The following is an 11,086-nucleotide window of genomic DNA, read 5'->3' as shown; positions in this document are numbered from 1 at the left end:
ATATATATATATATAAAATACAGAATAGAGGAGTATAATAATTGTAATATACTATTAATATCAATAGTAAAATCAATTATAATAATATACATGCAATAAATACATTAATATAATATAATATAATATAATATAATATAATATAATATAATATCAATTAGTGCAAATGTTGTGGTGCAGTTTAGTCCTGTCTTCCACTGTTGAATGTTCCAAATTGTCGGAAGTTCCTCCTTTCACTTCTCTCACTTCTTGGTCTCTTTTTGCCATATCCTCGTGTCTGCAGTGCTGCCCTCCAGTCGGTGAATGATTCGGTGTCTGTCTCCTCACAGTACCAATTGCCAAAATACTGGAGATGAGATGGTGGGTTTCTCTCCTTGCTGCACTTCTTGCAAAGGATTACTTCGGTCTTCCGGACATATTTTCTGGACTTCATGCCCATCTGCTCCCTTTCCTGCTTTTTCTTCCTGTAGTACTCAGTGGTGTATGGTACAGAAGGCTGTGCTGCTGATGCTGCTGCTGGTATAGATTGTCCAGGTGGTGCTACAATGAACATTACAGGTTGGAAGGAAACCGGAGTAGGAAGGATAGCTGGGAGTGGTCTAGATGCCCTGCCATGAGTGAGGTCGGTGCAAGTTGTGGTGGCAGTATCATCTGAGGTATTGGTGGCCCAGATCTGATTTTGGGCGTCCCAGCTGTATTTGGAGGCAAGTTAAAAAAATGAGGCTTGTCATTACTCCCACGCTACAGATTCTGTTCTTTCTGTAATGCTGGTGGAAGCCTATCTGGTGCTGTCATTGGGGCATCTGGTGCATGGAGTCCCTGAGTCAAAATGCCCCTCTCATTTGTTTTTGTACGTCTGCTGTACCTAGAAATGACAAATGGTAGATAATTTTGATAGGAAACTGTTGTATATGATTAATTAAATAAATGAGTGTTAAATAGGGGTGTAATGATTCACTCGCTTTCTCGATGCATTGATTACAAATCCTAACGGAGCAAACACATAAGTGTCTAAACTCACCACTGTGTAAGTGTAGCTGCATTGACCTCAGGTAACTGGAGGGTGGTCTGCTGCATCACTTCTGCGTTGCTCAAGATGCACTCTCTGATGTGCTTATAGGCATGTGCAATCAAGTTAAATCTTGAGATTTTAACTCCTTCTTTATGCACAGGGTTGGGATAGAGAGCGCACAGTTTCACAAAAACTGCCTCGACAATTCTGTTGCAGCCAGGCCACTGTGCAGGACTGTTTGCTCCAACAAAGCATCTGAAAATGTGGAGAGAGATGTGGTTGCTATGTAGTCATACCATTCAAGGAACAGCCAGACATTGGAAAATATGATGCAAAAGATCTTACCTCCTTGTACTCTCTACCCCTGGTACAATTTTTTTGGTTGCCCTAAACCGGCCTGTCTTCAGGGAAGATTTGTGGCGTGGAGAGTACACGGTCTTTTCTTTGTTGTAGTCTGCTAGTCCTTGCCACAAACTAATAATTTGTGCAGATTCTTCTCTTGTCAAGGCAAGACTGTGTTCCCTGAGTTCAACCAATGTCTCTGCTAAGTTCTGGACTGCACCAAAACCTTTGATGTTGTCAGGTCCAACCGAATCCTACAAAAAAAAGAAAAAAAAGAAAGTGGCTGTTGAAAATTAAGTTTTACCATCACAGGAATAAATTACATTTAAAAAAATATGTTCAAATTGTTACACTTTTAAAATAGCTTTTTTATTTTTACTGTATTTGAGTAATTAAATGCAGGCTTCTTTCAAAAACATAAACATATTTTGACCACCAGCGCATATATACACACACAGAAACTTTATATACATGGATTTTATAAATGAATAAATGAATGAATAAATAAATAAACAGAGACAATAGGTAATAAGAATAGTATATAATAATTAGAATAAGGCCTTTCCATTACCATTAAAGTGAAATAACTGAACATAAACATAGAAGTCTTTTAAAAAAATCATTTTAGACAAAAAACGTCAGACGGACTTGGAGGCTTTTGCATCTGAAGTCTTCAACTATACCTTTGTTTAAACAACCCAGTACATAAAATGTATGAAAAGTCTGAATTCTTACGTCAGGAAAAGCAGATGGCATTGCACAGGAAGACACCTCACTGGACAGGTTTCTGTATGTCCATTGTAGAGGCGGCGCAGACTGTGTGGCAGGTGGAGTTGGCAAGGGACCAAAAGAAGGTGAGGTGACTGCATAAGGTGTAGAGGGCAACACGTGTGGATCCTCTGAGGGTGTTGTGGATGGTGTAGAGGGCAACGTGTGGATTGTCTGAGGGTGGTGTGGATGGTGTAGAGGGCAACGTGTTTGGATCGTCTGAGGGTGGTGTGGATCCTCTGATGGGACTGCACATGATGTAGAGGGTAACACACAAGGAGGCTCTTCTTCATCCAAGGCAGAGAGAGTCAAATCATCAAAGTCCACAGGTTCCACATAGCCCTCATCTTCTACAATACACACATCAGCAGTCTCCAATTCCTGAATTGCAGACTTGTAGACCTGGGGAACCTCGCCAGTCTGCTGGAATAGATACTCTACTCCAAGCAGTTCACCTAAAACACGACAAGAGGGGGGAAAAGTTTCCTACACATTTTCCATTCCAAAATTCCATAATTTTCCAAAAATTGATATGATAACTGCGTCGAGCTTAAACTAGCAAAAAACACTTGACAGACAACTGTAATGAACGTACCAGTATATTGTTGTGGACTAACATATGGCACTATCTTCTGTCCAAGAACATCTTCTCCCAGCACATTAGCAGCATGACGAAGGAGGCCACTGTATGAATGGTGCTTCTGCACGCCCTGAGAGGTTACAGCATCTGCTCTGTCCTCATTCCACCGGGCTAATCCATCCAACAGGTAGGCTTGGAAAAATGTATCACTGGCCAATGTCCCTAAAATTTAAAGGAAAGAACACTTTAATATTACGTTACTTACAACCATAATACATTTACTTTAAAAGACTTACAGGACAGTTACTTTACCTGGTATGAACCGGTTTAGATGAAGGTGGAAAGATTCCAATGAAGTCGAACCTCTTGCACACCTAAATGTTGGCAGAGTGTGCCCTCCCTTTTCAGGGTTCCTGTCTGCACATAGAGCTGTACACCAGGGGGATCTTGAATGCAGGCCACGTGTTTCCTCTGAGACTTCAATATCTCAGCCATTCGAGCTGAATTGATGAGAGGCACACCCAAAGTGTCACGTCCCCTCTCCCCTTCAAAGGACTGGATCAGCTGGGTGATGAGATCCACAGTCTCCCTTGTGCCACGTGTGGTTCTTTTGCAGTGAAGGGCCAGTTCACTCTTGCTGAGGTGCCGCAAAACATCAGCATCTGAAGGTTGCATGAGCTGTGCCTCCAACTCTGCACGCTTTGCTGCTATAAGCCTGTCCATGGCCACCTGGTCCCAGGAGAAAATACAGCGGCTGAGGTGAGCCATGAAAGTTGCATACAGCTGATGTGAATCTGTTGTGCACCCCACAGAAATCCGTCTCATGAAATGCCAGATGTCGAGTCTGATTTCCATGTCCTTCCATTCAGCAAACATATTTTTGAGGTGAGTACCCCCACAGCAGTCTCTGTCGACATACAGCAGTACAGGCGGAGGCGCTGCAGCATCCCTGTACATTTTAATGATGCCAGCAACCATCTGTGCCAATCCAAAGCCTTCACTTGCTGTAAGAACAGACATGATGACCTGACCATGTTCATTTCCAACATTTGTGACCCAGGTGGCTGTTCCAGCACTGTGACCAGCAAGCTTGCGTGCAACCTTCTTGGTGGAATCCATTTTCAGCACACGTCCAAACAGTGATGTTATACTGGCTTTGACCTCATCCAGTCTTTGAAGGACATCCTGAGCATGCACCTGCATCAGCCACCGGTGCTTGGGTACAGGGAGCATAGCAGGTGGGTGTTCGAAAGACACAGGCATAACAAGACCTGCGGTGATCCCTTTGTGGAAACTCTGGCAATCTGTCAGAAACTGGACAACCTTCTGCAGCCAGATCTCAAGAGTGCTGCTCCTCAAGCTTCTTCTGCATTTGACTACTGCTGTTTCCCAGACCTCTCTGACGCAGAAGGTGGACCACTGCCATGTCACATGCCAACTTTAAGGTAAGAATGCAGGGAAAGTGAAGCCTATGACTGTGTCGAGCTGTGATATGATGTCAAAGCTCCAGCTGATGACTTTCCTCTTGCATTTCCTACAAGACAGGTACTCAGATGCCATAAAGTAGGACGTTTTAACATTGACTACCTGTCGGATTTTCTGGTGCAGTCCTGCTGATGTGAGCTCCTCCTTAACACAGTCTGAATGTGGACATGTGAGTCGAACTCTCCACAGCTTTCTTGGCATCCAAAGAAAGAAGGGGTCATGAGGCCAAACTTGTAGATTCTACTGGCACAGTTGGTTGAGATCTCTTTGTAGATCTTTCAATTAACCCTCTGGGGTCTGAGTTGTTTTTGGGGCCCTTGGGATGTTCTGACATGCCCTGACATTTGTGCTTTTTTCAGTTGCTTATAAACATATTAATGGCAAAGGTGTAAATTCACTCTATATAGCACAAACAGGGCTACCATAATATGTGAGCATCATGTATGTAGATGTTTGTATTTTTAAGAGAATAATGTTTATGCGTGGTTATTGAAAAAAATAAAAATGAAAGTTGCTGAAATAAGACCACAAAACTCATACTAAATATGTGTCCACAAGACTTTTGACTAATGGATGTTGTCGCTTCGAGTTCTGGCTTCAAAATTATGTGAAAATAGTCTTGCTTTATCATTCACATAAAACAATACATTGATTTAAATTGGGTAAGACAGATTTTGGTTGGAAAGCCAATATGCGAGGGGGGCGTGAACGAGGAGTGGTTTACACCTGAGAATACAATTTCCCACCCATTATGCGTAATGACTCTGCATAATGAAAGTGAAAGTGAAAGTGAAAGTGACACGTGACGGCCAAGTATGGTAACCCATACTTGGAATTTGACCTCTGCATTTAACCCATCCAAGTTAATGCACACACATTAGGAGCAGAGTAGTGAGTAGTTAACACACACACACTGCAAACGTGGATACACACACCCAGAGCAGCGGGCAGCCTTTGTGTGGCGCCCGGGGAGCGATTAGGGGTTAGGTGCCTTGCTCAAGGGCACCTCAGTCATTTCCCACCGGTTCTGGAATCGAACCAGCAACCTTTGGGTTACCAGTCCAACTCCCTAACCACTAGGCCATGACTGCCCCCTAAAGGGGAGAGGGCTCGTCCGGGATGAGCCATTCATTCAGGTGTGACACTGACTGAGCCAAGAATGAATGCAAGGACAAAAGATATATTTAGAAGAAGACTTATATTGACCATTTAAGATTTTGCTTACATCTATCTTATATGTTTTGCTATTTTATTAAAAAGGTTACAATTACAACAATAATTACAATTTCAACAATATTTCAAGTGTACTCTTTCTTTGTAAAAAAATTATTATAGGCTTACATTTTATCATATGTATTCATTAGTTTGAATCTAGCCAACATTGGAACATCTAACATCTTAGTTGATGACTTTATTTTTGACAAAAATAGTATTTTAGTATATATACATTTTTATCATACGTATTTCAAAGTTCATTAGTTTGAATATCGCCTACATTGGAACAAACACTATAACATCTTAGTTGATTATTTTTGACAAAACATATATATATATTTAACACGAGCAGAAATTGGCAACATTATAAGCTTATTTGATGTGGCAGTATTTTACAGTAAAAACTTTATAATCTATCCGATTTTTGTAGTCGATTTTTACTCATCTTAGTATAGCAATAGAGTTTGCTAAAAGCTGTTCATTCATTCACAAACAGAAACGCGATTCATTTTGAAACAGTATTTGTGCCAGCTGTAGTAGCTCCACAACAGCGCGCATCTGTGCATTCATTCATTCACACGCAGAAACGCAATGCATATTTAAACAGTCTTTTTGCGTGTACAGACACTTGCGATTAGAACAAAGCATATAACTGACCTATTCCTCAGCTGGATCTGTTGCTCCTCGAAATGAAACTTCCAGAACTTCTGAGGTAAGTTTTCCAGGATTATTATCAAGATACATTGTAGCGATGGTGGCCCATTTATAAACATTTGTTTACTTTTATATTTAATTTGGTTTGTTCGGGCGCCAGCCAGGCATGTAATCCTGGCAATAAATAAATTCTCACAACCCACCAGCTACATATAAAGACATTGAAAAAGGGAAACTCAAATCAAACTTGTAGAAACCAACAGATTCGTTTAACCATTTATTTTTAGGAATTCAGCCCCAATTAAATTCCACACAAAGAAAAAACATTCCAACATCACTGTTGTCAATAACACACTTCCATGGAAAACAAGAAAAAAGAATAAGGGAAAAAAAAACAATCAGTATAAACTATAAAGAAATATACATTTTCTCTTTATAAGAGGGGAAAAAACATGATCTGCACAGAAACAGCAATGATGTTGACATGGGCAAAGTTTGTAAACTTTCTCAGACAGTCACAATATACGAGGTAAAAAGAAGTCTATGTCCAAGCAACCCATCCACCGATGAATTCACAGCTTAGTTTCAATTCACACTCTTTTTTATACTCTCTGACCGACAAAAGAAAAAGTTCGATTAATTGTGTGTGCGTGTATGGACGTGTGCATGTATTGTGGGTGCGTCAAGTCTGTACCCGATGCTGCTGGTCTTCGTTTTGGGCCTTTGGCAAGTACAGGAACTTCGTTTCCAGCACAATCCAGGAAAACGCGATGAAGATTAATCCAAGGCAACGCAACTCTACCCACAGCCAAGATAGAGAGCGTCCAAGCCGCTCACAGTTTCACTTTCATTTCCACCGTCACGGCATCCGCACCCAGATAAAACCACACCTCCAGGATACTGCAAACTTCCGTCATACTTCTCTCCCAGGCAGGTCCATTTCTCGTACTAAAGCATGATACTTCTGCACGTTCCTCGAACAAACTGCACGTTCCTCGAACAAACAGCACCTTCCTCGAACAACACACTTCACTTCCCCATTACCAGTTTACTTCCGCTCACAATTCCCCTCCTTAAATAGTTCGTCACACAGATTATCCTCTTCTGATTGGTTTAAAGCAAAAAATATAATAATAATAAAGTGGCTAACGAATTCCGTTCTGCCACACTCCCTCCCCAGGGAAAAACAACTCTTAGTTGTTGGACTAAGCGATACCTTAAAATCCCAGGAAATCTTCTTCCTCATCCGAGGTCTGCTGAAAAATCTCTTGTAGTTTCTCCCTGTTGTGAAACTCTAATTCCTCCGCAGTAGGAAAACAGGGTTTCAAATTGCACACATGAACATTACGCACATCCTCTCCTGTGGACTCTAGAGACACTCTGTAATTTATTGGACCCAACTGTTGGATAACGCGGTATGGTCCTTTCCACTTAGGTGCCAACTTGGCACTGAAATTGCGCTGGGCATTAGATTGCGGAAAATTTCGGATCCATACTCTGTCTTTCTCTTGGAAGGCTACATCTCGTCTGTTTTTGTTGTAATTTCTCAATTGTCTCATTTGTGCTTTTTTACAGTTTTCCTTGGCCTTCTTTTGAAGTTGTGACAACTGATGGACAATGTCGTAAGAAGGACCAGAAGGAGACAGGTTACGTCCATGCAACAGTTTATCCAATGGGCTATGAAGTTTTCTACCCAGATGAAGCTCAGCAGGAGACATTCCGATGGATTCCTGCACTGCAGTATTGAGTGCAAAACGGAGTTCTGGTAGGTAGTTGTCCCAACCTTTGTGATTGTCTTCCACAAAAGCAGATATCATGGACTTCAGAGTACGGTTGACTTCAGAAACGGTTGACAATTTGTGTGTCACACTCCATTTCTCACACAGTTCAGTGAACAAAGCTGAGACAAACTGTGACCCTCTGTCTGACAAAACATAGTCAGGCACCCCCCATCGGGTAAGCACTTCTCTCCGCAGGATTTCAACAATAGCTGGAGCAGTAGCATGTCGCATGGGGAATAACTCTACCCATCGTGAGAAATAATCAACAAAGACGAGTAAGAATGCGTGTTGTTTGGAGCTTTTTGGTAGTGGACCCATTATGTCTACTCCAAGCATTTCATTAGGTCTTGACGTGATTATTGGTTGAAGTTTTCCTGCTGGTTTTCTATTGTCACTCTTGAGTGTTTGACATTTCACACAACTCTTGACATACTTCTTAACATCAGTCCACATACCATGCCAATAGGCAACATCTTGTACTCTCTTATAGGTTTTAAAGATTCCAAGGTGTCCACTGAGGGGGCTTGAATGATAGAATTTGAGAATGGTTGGAATAAGGATGCGAGGTACGACAACACGGTATTGAATTTGACCATCAGCCAGGTGAGTAACGTGATATAACTTGTCTTCTACCACAGCATACTGTTCCTTCTCCGTAAGTTCATCTTTCGCCAAAACCTGAAATATTTCTGTACATTCAGGATCACGGTGTTGTTCCTCCCAGATGCGCTCAACAGTGATGGGAAATTCTGGATCTTCCTTTCTGCTTGTGTACACATTACACTCAGGTAAAGTATACATCCGTGACAGAGCATCAGGAGCAACGTTAAACTTCCCTTTTCGATATTCCAACACAAAGTCAAATCTTTGTAGTCGAAGAGCCCATCGAATGAGTCGACTGGTCGTCCTAGTGGAATTCATTACCCATTGCAAGGAAGAATGATCCGTAACCACGGTGAACAAACGATGTTCCAGATAGTGTTGCCACTTCTCAAGTGCCCACACTACTGCTAGGCACTCCTTCTCTGTGGTGGAATAGTTGATCTCTGCTTTATTTAAGGTTCGGCTGGCGTAAGCGATGACTTCTTCATTGCCCTGCTCCTTCCGCTGGGTCAACACCGCCCCCAGGCCGGCGTCGCTGGCATCAGTGTACACTGAAAAAGGTAGCTGAAAATTGGGATGTCCAAGGATAGGTGGTGATGTAAGGCATGTTTTTAAATACTCAAAAGCTTGTTGGCATTGTGATGTCCAAATAAACGATTGTCCTTTCTTTTTTAGGGCGTTGAGAGGCTCTGCAATCCTAGAGAAATCTGCCACGAATCGATGGTACCACCCAGCCAAACCCAAGAAGCGCTGGACCTCTTTAAGGTTACAGGGAACTGGATAAGTGCGAATTGATTCCACCTTGCTTGGATCTGCGGTAACACCTTGCAGAACACTTGCATTTTTTTAGATTCAACGTCAGTCCAGCTGTTTGTAACCGCTGAAGGATGGTCTGGATGTCTAGAAAGTGCTGGCCCATTGATGGGGAGTAAACGATGATATCGTCAATATAGACGAAACATATGGTTCCAAGTAACCCTCTCAAGACGATCTCCATCAGCCTTTGAAAGGTTGCCGGTGCATTTTTAGACCAAACGGCATGACATTGAAATGGAACAACCCTCCTGACGTGATGAAGGCGGTTTTTGACTTGCTCTCAGGTTCCATAGGGACCTGCCAATATCCGCTATTAAGATCTAAAGTTGAAAAAATGGCTGCACCAGAGAGCGACTCCAGGATCTCTGTGATGTTGGGAATTGGATATGCATCACTTTCAGTGAGAGCATTGACCTTTCTGTAGTCAACACAGAACCTGAAACTACCGTCTTTTTTGGGAACCAACACAACAGGTGATGCCCATGCTGAATAAGATGGTTCTATGATGCCAGCCTGTAACATGTCTTCAATCTGTTCTTTTACTATTGTTTGCTTTGCGGGTGTGAGCCGATAAGGGCGCTGCTTAACCGGTACTTGATGACGAGTGTAAAGGCAGTGCTGAAGAACCTTCGTACGTCCTGGTCGGCGAGTACACACACCCTGATGTGTCTGCAAAATGTGACGTAATTGGCCTTCTTCATCGTGTGGTAAAGCCGCTTCTTTTAATGCACGGTCAATTAATACTTGATCCTCTGTATGCGTAGGATCTGCATCTCGAGAGGCCAATAGAGGTTGAGGAGGGGGGACAAAACTCATTAAAGAAAGATTTTGCTGGAAACTTTTAGATTTCTTTGGTTTTTGGCGACATGGAACTCTGCTCATGGGTATGCTTGCTTGTCCCGGTTGGAAAAAGTATTCCACTTCAGGGGCACATTTAAAAAAATATTTCCTATCAGCAATGTCGAGTTGAAGTCCACTTAAAAAGATGAAATCCAGCCCTAAGACTGCTGCATATGTCAATGATGTTGAGGTAAGGACTGCAGCCCTCAAAGAAAAACTCTGATCATGAAGTAGAATCAGTACATTTACCCATCCCAGCGGAACTTCGGCCTCACCATTCGCTAGATAGAGGGGTCCTGAGGTCCATGGATGAAGACTCTCTTGAGGTGTAAGTTCCCTCCACAAACTCTCATGAATGAGGGTGTAGCTGGCTCCGGTGTCTAAAATAGCCTTACCTCTCCAGGCACCAATATTAATAGGAACAACCAGTTGTTGCGGTACTGTGCATTGTGGGTTGTTATCAACATGGGCCATTGTTGGTTCGATTTTTACGACCGAGACAGCATTATTGGAGGGTTGACCATCTTGTTTTGGACTTTGATGTGGTCTCTTACTTTGAGATGGCTGTGACGGTTGAAATGATTGATTAGAAGATGCATAACCAGGACAGTTTCCTGGAGGATGATGTCCTTTACACCGCCAGCACTGAACTGGTGTCTTCTCTATCTGTCGAACCGCAGGTGCTCGGGGTGACATAGACTGTTGTTTGTGGTGAAAATTGCTCTCATATTGGAGTTGCTGTTCATTATCCTTCTCCAGTTGATGCCCTAGCTTCACCAATTCCTCCACTGTAGATACTCGACTACGGAGCTGGCTGGCAAGGTAAGGTTTAATATTTTTCAAAATCAGTTTTACAATTTCATTCTCGGTTAACGTTGACTTCCATCTCTTGCATAAGGCTCTGTATGAAAAAGCTAAGTCTCTGATGGATTCTTTCTCGCCTTGAGTTCTTACTCTAACTCTTTCTGCCAACTCGTCCTCATAATCTTCGGA

The 11,086-nt window shown here is 42.4% G+C and overlaps 1 protein-coding gene across 1 annotated transcript; it reads right to left on the bottom strand.

The window, feature by feature from the left end:
- Positions 1-1,350: 1,350 nt before the first annotated feature.
- On the bottom strand, positions 1,351-6,970 carry LOC311078932 (uncharacterized protein; the record flags this gene model as incomplete). The annotated part of the gene is made up of 6 exons (XM_084107983.1): positions 1,351-1,605; positions 2,087-2,574; positions 2,715-2,921; positions 3,012-3,176; positions 3,221-4,137; positions 6,891-6,970. 6 exons carry the CDS (start codon positions 6,968-6,970, stop codon positions 1,351-1,353), a joined length of 2,112 nt encoding a protein of 703 aa, XP_083964109.1.
- Positions 6,971-11,086: the final 4,116 nt, after the last annotated feature.

This window comes from Abramis brama (genome assembly GCF_963993115.1).
Source record: "Abramis brama genome assembly, chromosome: 3".
NCBI classification, from domain to species: Eukaryota; Metazoa; Chordata; class Actinopteri; order Cypriniformes; family Leuciscidae; genus Abramis; species Abramis brama.
Note: the sequence above shows the minus strand (reverse complement) of the source record. Positions and strands in the feature narration are given on the sequence as shown.